The sequence below is a fragment of the Geotrypetes seraphini genome, chromosome 16 (assembly GCF_902459505.1).
Source record: "Geotrypetes seraphini chromosome 16, aGeoSer1.1, whole genome shotgun sequence".
NCBI classification, from domain to species: Eukaryota; Metazoa; Chordata; class Amphibia; order Gymnophiona; family Dermophiidae; genus Geotrypetes; species Geotrypetes seraphini.
The window spans coordinates 15,704,003-15,720,421 of NC_047099.1; the positions used below are offsets into that span (position 1 = coordinate 15,704,003).

General features: G+C 42.3%; 1 protein-coding gene across 1 annotated transcript; it reads right to left on the reverse strand.

Annotated features, from left to right (window-relative positions):
* Nucleotides 1-28: 28 nt before the first annotated feature.
* On the reverse strand, nt 29-6,579 carry LOC117350566 (solute carrier family 52, riboflavin transporter, member 3-A-like). Its single transcript, XM_033924896.1, is given in 5 exon segments — nt 29-1,058; nt 1,902-2,025; nt 4,379-5,324; nt 5,327-5,498; nt 6,506-6,579. Coding segments are annotated over 4 exon segments (1,356 nt in total). The 5' UTR covers nt 5,403-5,498; nt 6,506-6,579; the 3' UTR covers nt 29-848.
* Between the last annotated feature and the right edge of the window lie 9,840 nt (nt 6,580-16,419).

The following is a 16,419-nucleotide window of genomic DNA, read 5'->3' on the forward strand; positions in this document are numbered from 1 at the left end:
TGCTCAAGGCCCGGCAGAGGCAGGAAGATCTTCTAGCGGCATCGGCACGTCCTGTGGCCTGCGTGCCAGTGCCAGACCAGGGGGGGGGTAAGTTTAAGTTGTTCAGGCGGGGAGGGGGGGTGCCGGTTTGCGTACGGGGGGGATGCCAGTTCGCGCGGAGGGGAGTCTTTGCGAGCGGGGGGGAGCAGCACCACTGGCCTTGGGGAGAGGGTGGGAACGTATCAAAGCGAGTTTCCATTATTTCCTATGGGGAAACTCGCTTTGATATACGAGTATTTTGGTTTACGAGCATGCTTCTAGAACGAATTATGCTCGTAAACCAAGGTTTACCAAATACTTTATTTTTGGTGCATGGGACTATGTGAACAGAAATAAACTTTTTTGTGTTTGGAATATGATTATAGCTCAGAAGCTGTTTGCATAGAGAATATTGCTACTTCCCTATTGGCACCCTTGGAAGTTGGACTATGCATGTGATGAGGGGACGGCCTTTGCCAGGCTGGCAGCCTTGGACCTCATCATAATGGAAAACCTTTATTTTTTTTCTTTTGAGGGTTTGTCAAATTATATTTATTTAAAAACTCTATAAATTACTACCCTAGTATTGTAAATTCTATTACTATCCATTGCTTGTTATTTTTAATTTAATTAAAAAAAAATTAAAATATCAAGATTCTACCTTTTACCAAACCAACAGAGAAAACAGAAATGCGAATCTTCATCATTCAATTCTATTCACAGAAAATAAATATTATATGAATTGGAAAGATCGATCAGCAGGAGCTGCTCTTAATCCTAGTTCGTGAGCCTGAACTCCTCTGAGCACTTCCCCTTTCCTTGGTTGAATGTCAGAAAGAGCATTTTGTGTTGCAATCTGAAGACTTGAAAATGTTGTACACACTGACCACAGGGAACATGGTCAAGGCCCCAACCATAGACCCCAGCTGCACTGTAGCTCCACACCATACAAGGGCGCTGTAGTTCTGGTCACGTAGGATAATTCCAATCATCACCTTGACATAGCTGAGAGTCCCAGTAAAAAGCACCCATGAGATGATCTGGTAATACCAAAATACACACATAAAGAGAAAATACCAGAACTGCTGATGCTGCTTTTGAGCCATGACTGGAAAACAGTACAAAAAGGGTTCTTAGAACAGTAATTTTGCCTTTCTCTTCCAACTCAATTGGACCTATACTGGAATTCTGACACTATAAATTTTAATTCACAACTACCTAGGATTTTCCCTCTTAGACCTTTCCTTCTATAGTGGCCATGAGGTTGGAAACCATTTACTCTGGATCATGAGCCAGAAATAAACCCATAGGTTAGCACTCTGAATGATAAACATGATCCCTACCTATGGTAATATGGCTCCAGAAAAAAGAGGACTGATTGAGACATCCAGGTTTTACTTTCATTGAAAGCAATGGAAATGAAACCCAGATGTCTCAATCCATCCTCCTTTTTCTGGAGCTATATGGTAACCACAGGGATGTTAACCCTGACTTTGTAACAATCACATGAAGCCCAAACCAGAAGCTGGATATTCAGCATGGTAGAAGCAGTTAGCTTAGCAGAATTTATTTACTTTTTTTAATGGTTTGGATAATTTCCTAAAAGAAAAGTTCATAAGCCATTATTAAGATGGATTTGGGAAAATCCACTGCTTATTCTTAGGATAAGCAGCATACAATTTTGTTTTACTCTATGGGATTTTGCCAGGTACTTGTGACCTGGTTTGGCCACTATTGGAAACAGGATACTGGGCTTGATGGACCTTTGTTCTGTACTAATATGGAAATTCCTATATTCTTAACTTCCTTAAATTCTTAAATTCCTATACTCTTCCTTGCAGTTTGCTGTTAGCTGACTGAAGAAAAATGAGTAAAGTACTCACAATAAGTGCATCACCCCACTCTGAATGCTGCAGTAAGGGGCATGGGCTCAGGACAGCCATTGCCATGTTATATGTTCCAAAACCTGTGCCAACCAGTGCAAGAAATCCCAGTAACAGAAGAGACCTGTGGGCAAGGAAATAGTTCAAATCAAGCACAAGAGATGCTGTGGGCAGATTATTCAAAATCCTATAGTGAAATTCCAGGTGAATTCTTGCACCTGGATGTTATGTCTGCCTCCATTCACACAATTTATTTATTTATTAATGAATTTATTGTGACAAAATAACCACCTGTCTTTACTTTTAGCTTCTAATCCTTCAAATTTGGACTCCCCTCAGCTGGTTGTTTTTTACCATTTATGTTTACTGTCCTATTCTAATAAAGTTCTTACCCTGTAATCATTTGTTTCAGATTGTCAGTCTGTGTTTTTTGTTTGTTTGTTTTTGGTATATATTTTATTATGTCTGCTATTCATAATTATATGTATGTTCCCCATTTTATATTCTTTGTATATCGCTTAGAATTTTGATAAGTGATTCAATCAAATTTTAAATAAACTTTAAACTATTTTGGTGGAGGGGCTTAAGCCCCTAAACACTGAAAGTATCAGCCGGGAAAATGTCCATTAAAAAAAAATCCAAAATGAAGTTTTTTTTGAGAATGGCCTACCTCTATGTTCAACAGTTTCATTGCCCAGACCACCACTATGTCTAACCTTAGAATACATTATCAACCAAAAAATTGCCCAAGTCCCAAACGCACAAAGCAAGATCTTTTAGACAAAGGAGGGGCCAGTCCTTCGCCTAAAAGCTGGATTCTGTAAGCGGCGTCTATCAAAAACAACGGTTACAGAATCCCCCCACCCCCACAACAATCATGGCAGGAAAGATACCTAATCTCTCCTGCCACAATCACGAGCACTATCACAATCTCCCCTCCCCCCCGAACTGCCGCAAACTGCGGCAGGAGAGATGCCTAATTTTTCCTGCTGTGATCGCGATACAGGCAGGAGGGAACCCAACACATCCCGCTAAGGTGCAAGCCCCTGACACCCACCCTCCCCCGACAATACTGGCAGGAGGGAGCCCAACCCCTCCTGCCAAGGCGCAAGCATCCAAACCCCCCTCCCCCCCCCCCCCGACAATACCTCTTTTTGCTCTAGGCGTTTAGAGGCAGGATAAATACCTAAGCTGGTTTTAGATATGTTTAAAACCAGCTTTGATTATCGGTACTTGGACGAACTGTCTTTGTGATTGTCCAAGTATCGATTTAGGCCACTTTTTGAACATTTTAAAAAAAAATTATTATGAGCCCCTTAGGGTTTGTGTTAGGTTTCCTCTACTCTTTAATATTGAGTTGTTGATCTCTAGTTCATCCTGTTTCAGTGTAGCACTTGCACTGAATTTTGGCATTTATAAAGAGCTTTTTTCAGCTTACCTTTACTGCTCAGCGATCTGAAGCCATTTAGAAATTACTGGCAGCAGAAACCATCAATCTTTCCTTTTTCCACTGTTCCTGCCAGTAATGAGTGGTCTTTAAATTTTGTGTTTTAAGTCACTAGGGAAAGGCAGAATTTGCCTGTCCCTCACTATTGAAAATGTCATGGTGAAACAGCACTTCCACTGGCAGGACTGTAGGTGGAGGGCTCACGCTCAGCTTAGAGCAGTGTGCCGCAAACTTTTCAAAGCTACAGCACATATATTTTCTGTAAACCGCTTAGAACCTAACGGATGTAGCGGTATATAAGAAATGAATTACATTACATTACATTACATAAAACTCGGGGTCACGTCTGAAGGGCATACGGAAATGCATGGATGTCGATGCGATGATGTCACATGTGTGTACGACATCATCATATCAACGTCCGCGCATGCACGAATGCCCTCCAGCCATGGCCCTTAGCCATGGGGATTGCTAGAGGAGTGGTATGGAGATGTGCTTGTGGCAACTGACTGCCTACAAGACATGCAGACAGACTAGCAAAAAAATAAAGACTGATCATTGGTTGAAAAGATACCTCCCTTGCCTTTTTTTGCTAGACATCCTGTAAGCAGTGAGCTGGTGCAGCACCTCTCCTCCTCACCAGTGTCTTGCGGCACACCTGGAATCTGCCGTGGCATACGGTTTGTGATACACTGGCTTAGAGGGAAGAATACCTACTGCCCCAACCTATTCACCAAGTCCAACTTCTTGCCTTTATACCCTCTACTGTTTTCTCACACTTCAGCTCTGTTTCTGGCCTGTTCAGCACTTTGAATCCGAATTCAATGGTTTTGCATTTCTGTTATCATTAAGTATCTTGTTATAGTATCATTTTTTAAAGGTAGATTGATATAAAAAAACCCTAGAACTATACTCAACCAAGTCTGTTACTTAGGGGACTCGGATGTGAAATCAATCCTGCCATGGCCTTCAGGCTCACGTAATAATGAAATGGAGTCATTCCAGATTCACCATGCTAAGGTGAACTTACCTTCTGGGCACGAACATGGCAATGAAGCAAGCAAGTGGATTGGCCATGGAGCTCAAGGTTGCAGAGAGATGATAAGCCATGTTCCCATATGGCATGCACGAATAGGTCTGTACTGATGGCAGGATTCCATTAGTCAGCGAGTTCACCCAGGCAACAAGAAAATATATAAAAACAAGCTGGGGTACTGAGTAACTGTCTTCTTTACATTGTGTACCAGCTACTCCTTCACTGTGTTCTGGAGTTGGTCCTAGGGTGGAGCTATCATTGCTCCCAAATAATTCTCTGCTGTCTTGGACATTGGTGGTTACTTCAGATGAGTTGATGTTGACAGAACTAGCAACCAAATTTTCCCTGGATATCTCCAAAATTGTAGGTACCCTTGTAAGAAAGAAAAAGGCCACTAAGCAGAAAACCATCATTGCGGCCAAGAGAAAAAAGAAGATCTCAGTGGAAAAGTTAGGTGGCATATATTGTGTTTCCATTTGGTGGAAGCCACTTGTATCATTGACATTGATCACAGTGCTGTTAAGAATCTGGGAAACATTAACACAATTGACCATGCTAGCTCCCTGAGCCAATGCTATAATACCAGGGAGGAGGCCACTGAGACCCTCACCAATGAAATAGGTGGTAATGTACTTTGGCTGAAGTCGCATCATGAATGGCAGGAAGGTGACAGAGGAAGTACAGTCCACCAAGGATAAGAAGAAGGTGATGATGAGGAAGGCTGTACTATGAAGGACACCTCCGATGACAGTGGTGCGCTGCCAGAACAAAGCCAAGAGCAAGCATGCCAGGATGCCAAGAATTACAATGCTGTAGATGACAATCACTTCATTTAGCTTTCCGGGTTTGAATCTGTGCATAAGTGTGACAAAAAGGGGTCCTACATTTGCCAATTGGATGATAACAGTCAAGTAGGAGGGCAAATACCAGCCTTCTGGTAATTGATGGCCACCCAGGAACCAGTGCCAAAAATGCAAGCCAATAGGTGAACAAGTAGATCCATGCATCCAGTATCCATGACTGCTTCAGTCTTCTTAGCACCTTCTTTATAGTCCGGGGAAAGAGGAATCTCTCTGTGACTCCTCAGCTAGGTATTCCATGAAATATATTCTTCCTGGGCGCACAGAAATAGTGAATGACATAAGTAACTTTGAAAAAACATGTATTGATCAACATTCAAAAATCTGTTGTAAACCTCCTTATGGTTGGTATTACAATATAACTACATGGACAGTGTTAGCATACATAAACCTTCACTACACACCAGATCCTTAAATCCAAATATGTTTATGCTGCTTCTAAAAGACAAGGATATCTTACGTGAATTGCTCAACATTGTACATATTGAAATAATCTGAAAACTTGCTTTTTAAAAATGTTTTTGACTGTTCTCTTTCCAAATCCCATGAAGAACTATGTTACGGAAAAGGCGCTGCTAATGAAATTCCTCTGTAATGTTTCTGTATCACAGCTTCTAGTTTTTAAAAAACACATAAGTGTCATATTAATTTTGGGTCTAAAAAATGCATTAGGGCTTATTTTGTGGGGATGTCATTTTTTTCATGTACAACAAAAATCTCTCTCTTTCTCTCCTCCATCCCAATTCTTCCTCTTTCCTTTCTCCCCTCCACCATATGCAGCATCTCTCCCTCCCTCCCATCCCCCTGTGCAGCAGAACGTCACTGATCCTCCCACCGTGAGACTGACATACTTCCAAAAACAGCAGCGGTGGCAGCACTCTGAACGGGCTGCTTCATGGCCTTTCCTGCCAGGGCCTTCCCTCTGCTGCATCAATGATGTGATAGAGGGAAGGACCCGGCAGGGAAGACTGCAAAGCAGCTTGTTCAGAGCGCTACCGCTGCTTCTGCTCTAGGAGGCTTCGGCGCAGTGGAATGTCAGGTTTTACCGGGGTGGGGGGGGGGTCGCTGAATTGTTGAATCAAAAAATTTTTTTGGGCAAATCAGGCAGCACTAGTGTCAGGGATGGAGTCAGGGAGTTTCAGGAACATTTGGGGGGGGCTATGGGGGGTCCATCTTAACTAGGGCTTATTCTCAGGGAAACACGGTAGTAGCACTATCCAAGCAGGTTTTGTGCACCGAAAATACTTTTCTCTCTTCTTACCTCTTGACCTGGTCTCTGAGCACCCACACACCGATGCAATCACGTCCTTCTAATGGAAGTCACTCACACTGATATTACAACCCCGAGCAGTTCACATAACTCCACTAGCCATAGTCTGAGAGGAACATTTCAATACAGATTTAATATGGAAAGCCATCGGAAAAATCTGCAGAAATCACAAAAAGAGGGACTCAAACTCCAGTGCTGCTGTGAGTGTTTGGGCACCAGGGGACAGTGCAGAGCCACAGAGCTTGCCAAAGGGTAAACATAGCCATCAAGAACTGTGAAACAGCAATCTGTGGCTAATTCCTCTCATTTTCTGCAAAATAAAGATGGCCACCAACCAGTGGCGCAGTAAGGGGGGACGGTACGTCCTGGGTGCGGCCTTCCATGGGGCGCCATCACCCCTCCACCTCTCCGTCCTCCTTCCCACTCCTCCCCCTGCTGCACATGTGTGCCCGTGCCTCTTCCCCGTACCTTTTTAACTTTGGTGCGAGTAGCGACAAATTTCCTTCAGTGCTTTCTCTGATGTCTCTTCTGGGAAGAAGTGACATCAGAGAAAAAGCGCTAAAGCTGACACGGGCAGCACATTTGTCGCTGCTCACGCCAAATGGGGCGGGAAAGAGTTGCCACCAGTCACCCTCGCTATGCCACTGCCGCCAACAACCACACCAGTCTGCTTAACAGCTAAAAGGCTTTGTGCAATAAAGCACTGTGGTCATCCTATTAGTCAGGTCTGCATTTTTGTTTTCAACTTCGTATTGTAAACCTCTCTGATATACCTGTGAAAGGAGTATAATAAGAATTTTAGTTTAGGTGAACATAAAAGGCAATAACATAAAACACAACTAAATAAAAAATTTAATGCCTTTTTATTGGAATAATTTCATACACTTTTACCAGCTTTGAAAAGCCAGAGCTCTCTTTCTCTGATCAGGAATGAACAAAAGATGCCAATATCAGAAAGCTACAAATGCAAAGGATTTAAGCTCCTAACCATGACCAGGACTGGACCAGTGTAAAGCTGTTATGACCCTTGTATTCTTATTAATCACGTTGATTAGTCAAACAAATTATTGTAATGTGTTGTATAATGGTATTACTGGTGTTACATTGTAACATCTGCAATTAATATACTCATAGATGGCTTATAAGTCAATTTCTGATGTCTGTAGATATGATCATATTATGCCATTGAACAAGCAAAAGAAAGGGAATCCAAAGGACAAAAAAAAGTAGATGCAAACAAGAAATATGACTAGCCTCCCAAACTGGGTAGCCTCAAAAGTTTACTGCAGGATCTGACACAGACATGTTTCGACAAATTCCTACATCAGGGGTTGTAAATGTAATGATCAAGATCATAGTTCTTGTTCCTTCACTGATTAGCAAACAGAGGTGTCAAGCTGATTTTTAATCATTGAATCAGTGCTTGGAAATGAAAAAAAAAATATTACTACCCCAATAATATAGTTTGATCAGTTCTTTGTTATGATTGACAGTCATAATTAAATGATCCTAATACCTTAAAATTTGACATAAATTCCAAATTTATTAATCTAATTATTCCAAAATTAGTTGCTCTATCCATAATAGTCAAGTTTTAACAATATTAAAATTAAGGTGTTTTATTTTTAAGATTAGTGCATGTTGGGGTCCTTTTATTAAGGTGTGCTAACCGATTTAGCAGGGGTTCATGTCCACTAAATGCTAAGATGTCCATAGGAATATAATGGATGTCTTAGCATTTAGTGCACACTAATCTTTAACATGGGCTAAATCAGTTAGCGCATCTTAATAAAAGGATCTCATTATCTGCAATGGGGCTTGTGGCTGATAGCATGCATTAATCTTTGGTAAAAGACACCCCCCCTAAATTTCTAATGTCCATTCCAAATCCCACCCACTTGTAGTTAAAATCTAGAGCCAAAGACAAATATGCAAATAGCTTCTATAACACATCTTAATGTAATAATTATCTGAAATGTGGGCAAGATTCCATACAGCCAACTTAGGGGATAGATATCAATGTGACCTATAGTTAAGACTAACCAGTGCTATTTTAACACAGGCTCACAACTAGGAATGGCTTAGTGGTTAAAACCATAGCTTCAGCACCCTGAGGTTGTGGGTTCAAGCCCCAAACTGTTTCTTATAAGTCTTGACAAGTCAAGTAATCCTTCATTGCCCCAGGTTCATTAGCTATATTGTGGGCCTGCTAGGACAAATAGGGAAAAATGCTTGAGTACCTGAATGTAAGCTCCTTAGACAACCTCCATTAATAGATGGTATATAAAATAAATGAAAAATTGGGATTAATAGTAAAATAGCACATTTAATAATATCCCATTTTGATAATTTTCTCCCTTAATAAATGTCTCTAGAAATCAAAATCGCTGCTGTTGGTAATAAAAAGTGAGCCAAGGGTAGGACAATCAATCCATTGTGATGTAACTGATGAGGTCAGCTGTTAGGCATTGGCTGGAATGAGGCCTTATGACATTATAATCTTGGCTGGAATGAGGCCTTATGACATTATAATCTCGGCTCTGGTTACCAGAGACTGAAACTCTTCACAGTAAGAGGGGAAGTAATCAACATGGGCTAATGTTAAGATGTTATTTTATAGTAGCTCATGCTATATTACCACAGGTCCCATTTAATGCCATGAGACCTAGTTACTAATAACTGGGGTTAATAGTACAATAACACCGCATAACGGTAGCCCACTTTGATAACTTTCACCTTAGTGAGTAGCCCAGATGATCCCTGTTTCTGCACAGAATGGAGGTAATTTTACAGAGGGCTTTTTATGTGTCTAGCCTGTTTACATTGGTAGAGCTATGTATACCTAAGGTGACCATACGACATGTTTTGAATGGGACTGTCCCTTTTTCTGATCACCTGTCTCGTTGTCCCCACGCACAGCTCCAGGATGCCGAAATGTCCCATTTTCAACGACGGTGTCCCAAAGTTGGGTGAAAAAGAACTTCCTTATGTTTGTACAAAATCTATCCCCTTTTAACTTTTAGAGAGTGCCCTCTCGTTCTCCCTACCTTGGAGAGAGTGAACAACCTGTCTTTATCTACTAAGTCTATTCTCTTCATTATCTTGAAGGTTTCAATCATGTCCCTTCTCATTCTCCTCTTTTCAAGGGAGAAGAGGCCCAGTTTCTCTAATCTATCCCTGTACGACAACTCCTCCAGCCCTTTAACCATTTTAGTCGCTCTTCTCTGGACCCTTTCAAGTAGTACTGTGTCCTTCTTCAAGTACGGCGACCAGTGCTGGACGCAGTATTCCACGTGAAGGTGTACCATGGCATGATAACCTTCTGATCTGTTCGTGATCCCCTTCATAATCATTCCCAGCATTCTGTTTGCCTTTTTTGCCGCCGCCACACATTTAAACCAGTACTCCCAAGTTTCTTTCCTGGGGTGTCTCTCCGAGTACTGCAGCAGACATCCTGTATTCGTGTACAAGATTTTTGTTACCAACATGCATCACCTTACACTTGTCCACATTAAACTTCATTTGCCATGTCACGGCCCATCATCTGCAAATTTAATCACCTCACTCATCGTTCCAATTTCTAGGTCACTTATAAATATGTTGAAGAGCACAGGCCCAAACACCGAAACCTGTGGCACTCTGCTGGTGATGCTTTTCCAGTCTGAGTATTGTCCATTTACCCCCACTCTTTGTTTTCTATCTGCCAACCAGTTTTTGATCCACGTGTGTATTTCACCCTCAATCCCATGGATCGCAATTTTTTGAAGTAGTCGTTCATGCGGGACCTTGTCAAACGCCTTCTGAAAATCCAGAATGTCGACCGGATCACCTTTGTCTATCTGCCTGTTAACTCCCTCGAAAAAGTGCACCAAGTTTGCCATGCAAGTTCTTCCTTTGCTGAAGCCGTGCTGGCTGGTTCTCATCAGAATGTGTCCATCAAGGTGGTCAATGATGCGATCATTTATCAGCGCCTGTACCAAGATCAGATTCACTGGCCTATAATATCCCGGATCTCCCCTCGAACCTTTCTGGAAGATCAGCGTAACATTCGCCACTTTCCAGTCTTCCGGAATCCTTCCTGATTTGATCGACAGATTGGTTATTAGTTGAAACAGTTCAGCTATAACCCCGTTCAGTTCCTTGATTACCCTCGGATGGATGCTATCCAGTCCCGGGGATTTGTAATTTTTAAGCCTGTCAATCAGCCTGCATACTTCTTCTAGACTGACTGTCAACCCAGTCAGTTTCCTGTATTCATTTCCTAAGTATAACCTGTCAACCTCCAGTATGTTACATATATCCTCTTCTGTAAATTCAGATGCAAAAAACGTATTCAGTTTGTCGGCTATGGCTTTGTCATCCTTTAGCATTTCCTTTATTCTATGGTCATCCACTTCCTTCACAGGTCATTTCCCCTTAATATATTGCCTTCTTGGCAATTTTTTCCTCGTAGTCCCTTTTGGCCCCTCATACTACCTTATGGCACCTGCATTGATGTTGCTTGTACTTTTTTCAGTGCGAAGACAAAACAAGGAAAACTGCAGATACACATACAATGATACAGGCAAAATTTATTAAATTGATTGCGGTTAAAAACAAAACCTTAAAACTAAACCAAGGGACCCTACCTGCTTACCTGCTCTTGCCGCAACAACAGCTGGAAAAGCATGTCCCGGCGCTGCCCCAGAAGCCTTCTCCCAGACGTCAATTCTGACATCAGAGAGGAAGTTCCGGGCCAGCCAATCACTGTCTGGAAAGAAGGTTTCTGGGCCGGTGCTGGGACATGCCTTTCCTGCAGTTGTTGCGGCAAGGGCAGGAAGTACAGTGGTGGCAGACCGTGGGGGGAGCAGATGAATCGGCTTCAGAGAGAGGAAGGCAGGCAGGCAGGCAGATAGACAGGCAGGAGTCCTACCTGCAGTTCAGCTTTCTCATATTCGGTGCAGCAGGGAGGGAGGGAGGCTGGCTGGCTGGCTTCGGGGGAGGGGGTGGAATGGTGGAACAAATGCTGGAAGGCAGTGAGGGGGAGGCAGGCAGTCAGGCTGGCTTTGGCAAGGGAGGGGCACTAAGGACATAGGAAGGAGGCACTAAGGACAGGAAGTGGCACCAAGGACATTGGAAAGAGGCACTGGGTACACTAAGGACCTCGGAAGGGGCACTAAGGACATAGGAAAGAAGGAGGGATGGAATAGAAAGGGACAATTGTTGGGCCTGAGTGCAGAAAGAAAGAAATGAAAAAAAGGATGTACAGTCAGAAGGAAACGCAACCAGAGACTCATGAAATCACCAGACAGCAAAGGTAGGAAAAATGATTTTATTTTCAATTTAGTGAGTGATCAAAATGTGTAAGTTTTGAGAATTTATATCTGCTGTCTCTATTTTGTACTATATTTGTCTATTTTTCTATAGTTACTGAGTGACATTGGAGGCTCCTCGCGCAATGTGCGCTTGTGTTGGAAGCCTTCTCTCTGACGTTGTGATGTCAGAGAGGTTTCCGATGCAGGTGCGGATCACATGAGGAGCCACCACCCGTGGCTTAGAATAGAAAAAAGACCGAAGCAAGGGAGCCGATTGTTGATCATCACATGCAGACCACAGGCCGCAGAATAGTACCTGGGGGCCGCATGCGGCCCATGGGCCACAAGTTTGAGCCCGCTGTACTAGACCCACCTGTCTACCATCCCAATAGGTTCCACTTATATGGCAGGACATAAGGGTTTTGGGAAGTTTTGGGGGGTGCACATGTTTCACCATGCATGCAGTGGTTAGAGTGGTTTATGGGCCTGGGTCCTCCTCTCCATGGTTCACTAGCCAACCCCCCAGACCACTTAAGCCACCTCTGTGCAGCTCTATTAGGCTTTCCTCTGCCAGGCTGCCAGGTGCTGATGTTCTGAAGTCAGATATGTGACTTTTCATTACGAATTATATGGCAAGAGTCGGGGGGGTGGGGGGGGGGGGCAGTGATCAGCACTGTAAAGGCCCAAGTCGTTTTTAGATACGTCCAAAACCCGGTTTGATTATCGGCACTTGGATGACTTGTCTCACTGATCATTTAAGTGCTGATTTAGGCTGGTTTTTAAACATATTTCCATTTTAATTATGAGCTCCATAGTGTTAGAAAACAAAAGCTCACCAGGAACAAGAAATAGTCTCTCCTAATATTATGAAATATAATTGCATCAAAGGAACTTTACATTTATTTTATTTGATTTTCTATACCGTTCTCCCAGGAGAGTTCAGAACGGTTTACATGAATTTATTCATGTACTCAAGCGTTTTTCCTTGGCTGTACAACAAACAGGAAAGTTTCCAAGCTGTGCAAAATGCATCAAAGTTAGTACTTATGTGAGCTGTATGTACCTTTTTGTTTTTTGTACTTTGGTAGCTCTATAGTCCAGCACAGAACCTTGGTTTTTTTTACTTTTACCAAAGAATCTCTAAGCTCTGAGTGTAAAAGCAGCAACTAAGGAGCGGGTACTCCAGACTGGGTATGCTGCAGCTCCTGTTTACCCTCCCTGAAGTTTTTCTGCAGTCAAGGGGAAAGAGAAGTAACCACTCTGTAAAGCTTTTATGTCTGAAAACATAAAAGCTTTTCGGAGCTATGCTTTCTTACCATTAGCTAAAGAGGTTCCCGAGCCAACCAGGGAACAGCACGGACCAGAGTGGGAATCGCTGTCTTTTCACGAGAGATCTGAGCCCGGAAGCAGCCTTCTCCACCCTCAACACACTAAGCAATTCCATTCTGGGAGGAACAACCTGTTTTTCAGGGGAGGGACTGAAGGTCACAGCAAATGCTTTCAGTTCATTCTCGGACAGCATACACGAGACAAAGCTGCCAGAGTGACTCATACTCCGAGAAACTGGAACCAGCACAACCAGCCAGCAGAATCTCCTTCAGGCCAAGACTTATGTACTACAGATTTAGGGAGCCTCAAAAGATCTGTCCTGCATGGTTTTAAAATCATTTTATCTTTGAGAAAATGATCAGGCTTACAGATCAAATTACAATGAACTAAAATGAAATAAGCACCATCAGTTCCTGAAACCCTTTTATGTAGCACACAGAGGATGTAAGTATCCTGAGAAACCTCCAGTCAGGATGTCCACAGTGAATATGTATGAGATAAATTTGCATGCACTAGTCTCCAGTAGTGCTGTCCAATTCAGGGAAATTTTTTTGATTTGATTCAATTTAGTCTATTGAATCGATTTTTCAATTCGATTCACTTTTCCTGCCCAATTGGGTGGCTGTTTCAAACATCCTGGCAGGTTTATTTTTTAGTCTTTCTACCCACTCCACACCCCCTTTGCTCTCTTCAACCCCACGCCAGCGCTGGGGTGTAAACAAAATAAAACATACTTTTTGTGTCTCTGCTAGGTCCTAGCTCACGCTCGCTGTCTAACACCAGCTCTGGCAGAATACACATTTCAAATCTGACATATTGTAATCACAAAATAGAAAATACAATTATTTTTTTCTACCTTCCACTGTCATATCCAACATTTGTTTCTTTCCTTGTTTGTTTCTTCCTGTCTTGTGCCTTGGGTCAAACCTCTCTATTCCCCTCCATGCAGCATCTCTTCTTTCCTCCCCTGCATTATCATGTGCAACATTTCTTTCTCTCTCCCCATGCACCATCTCTCCCTGCCCTCCACCCTTTGTCCAAAATTTCTCCCTCTTTCTTCTCCATGCATGTCTCCCTCCCCTCCACCATATGAAGGATTTCTCACTCTCACCCCTTTCTACCTCTTTGTTTCATCTCTCCCGTCCTCTCTTCCTCCCCAATAATTCTTCCTCTCTACTTTCTCCCCCATGTGCAGCATCTTTCCTCCCCTCCCATCCCCTAAGCAGTAAGAACATAAGAATAGCCTTACTGGGTCCATCAAGGCCAGTAGTCCGTTCCCACTGTGGACAATCCAGGTCACCCGTACCTGGCCCAAACCCATATTCCATGCTACCAATACAGGGCAAGCAGTGGCTTCCCCCATGTCTTTCTCAATAACAGACTATGGACTTTTCCTCAAGGAACTTGTCCAAACCTTTCTTAAAACCAGCTATGCTATCCGCTCTTACTACATCCTCTAGCAACGCATTCCAGATCTTAACTATTCTCTGAGTGAAAAAAAATTTCCTCCTATTGGTTTTAAGAGTATTTCCCTGTAACTTCATCGAGTGTCCCATAGTCTTTGTAATTTTTGACGGGGTGAAAAATCGATCTACTTTTACCCACTCAGGATTTTGTAGCCTTCAATCATATCGCCCCTCAGCTGTCTCCTTTCCAAGCTGAAGAACCCTAACCATTTTAGTCTTTCCTCATATGAGGAGTTCTATCCCCTTTACCATCTTGGTCGCTCTTCTTTGAACCTTTTCTAGCGCCACTATATCTTTCTTGAGATAAGAAGACCAGAATTGAACGCAATACTCCAGATGAGGTTGCACCATGGAGTGATACAGGGGCATTATAATATTCTTAGTCTTGTTAACCATCCCTTTTTAAATAATTCTTAGCATCCTGTATGCTTTTTTGGCTGCTGCCACACTTTGGCAGACGTTTTAATCGTATTGTCTACAGTGATACCCAGATCCTTTTCATGGGTGCTAATCCCCATGTTGGACCCTAGTATCCGGTAACTGTGATTCAGTAGCACCCCACCGATCCTCCCATCATGAAACCTAACATACCTCTGAAGCCTCCTAAAGCAGCAGTAGTGGCAGCGCTTTGAACGAGCTGCATCATGACCTGCCTCACTAGGGCTTTTCTCTGCCACGTCACTGATGACATGAACAGTGATGCAGCAGAGGGAAGGCCACAGTGGGGAAGGCCGTGAAGCAGCTTGTTCAGAGTGCTGCCATCGCTGTTGTTTTAGGAGGCCTCATATGTATTTCAGGTCTCATTAGGGTGGGGGTCGCTGAATCAGTGAGTCTAATTTTCTTGGACAACAAATTGATTTACCAAAGTGAATTGGTGAATCGATTCAAATCGGGCAGCACTAGTCTCTAGTGTATGTAAAGCAAGTCATGTATATTTATTGTGGGTATCCTGAAAACTAGATTGGTTTGGTGGTCTCCAGGAAGTGTTTGGAAGGCCCTGAAGTAAGTTCATTAAGAATTCATTATAAATATCTTCTGGAAAATTTCCAGAAAGCCAGGTAGCCATGTTAGTCCTCTTTTAAAGGTAATATAGAGAAATAACACAAGAGATAAAGGATAAGATGAAACCTTTTTTATTGAACTAAATCATTTTTATTAGTTTTCAAAGGTAACCCTTCCTCTTCAGATCAGAAATAAGCAAATGTTGACAAATATTTAAGTGAATAATACAAGAGAATTAGGATAAACATATATATTAAGAAATTTTAATAATTGTGCTTAATAATATCTAAAAAACCAGAGCAAGGCAAAAACACTTCATTTAGTAGTTCTATCTCTATTAATTCATGAATAAGCTATAAATTCATAAGCATGTAAACAATAGCACTTATCTTAATCTGTCAGCAAATGTTCCAGCAGTTCAGTTATAATCCAATTAAAGAAAAGTTGATTGAAGCATGTCAAAAGGGTCCTTAACCAACTGGAATAAGTGATGTCCAAGTGTAACCAAGTCCCAGATTCTTCACACAGTGCTTAAAAAGTGCATGTGCAATAATAAAAAATCCAAATTCATCATTCACACAAGTTCCAAGAATAAATAACAGATGTAATCAATCCACAACCAAGTCATTTTCCTCAGATTCCTCAACACCGATCATGTTTCAATAAAGTTCTTTCTCAGGAAGAGGAAGAAGAACGCTGAAAAATGGAAAACACACAGACAACCAAAAATAATAATAATAATAATAATTTTGTATTTTGTATACCGCCATACCCAGGGAGTTCTAAGCGGTTCACAGCAGATAGATTCAGTACA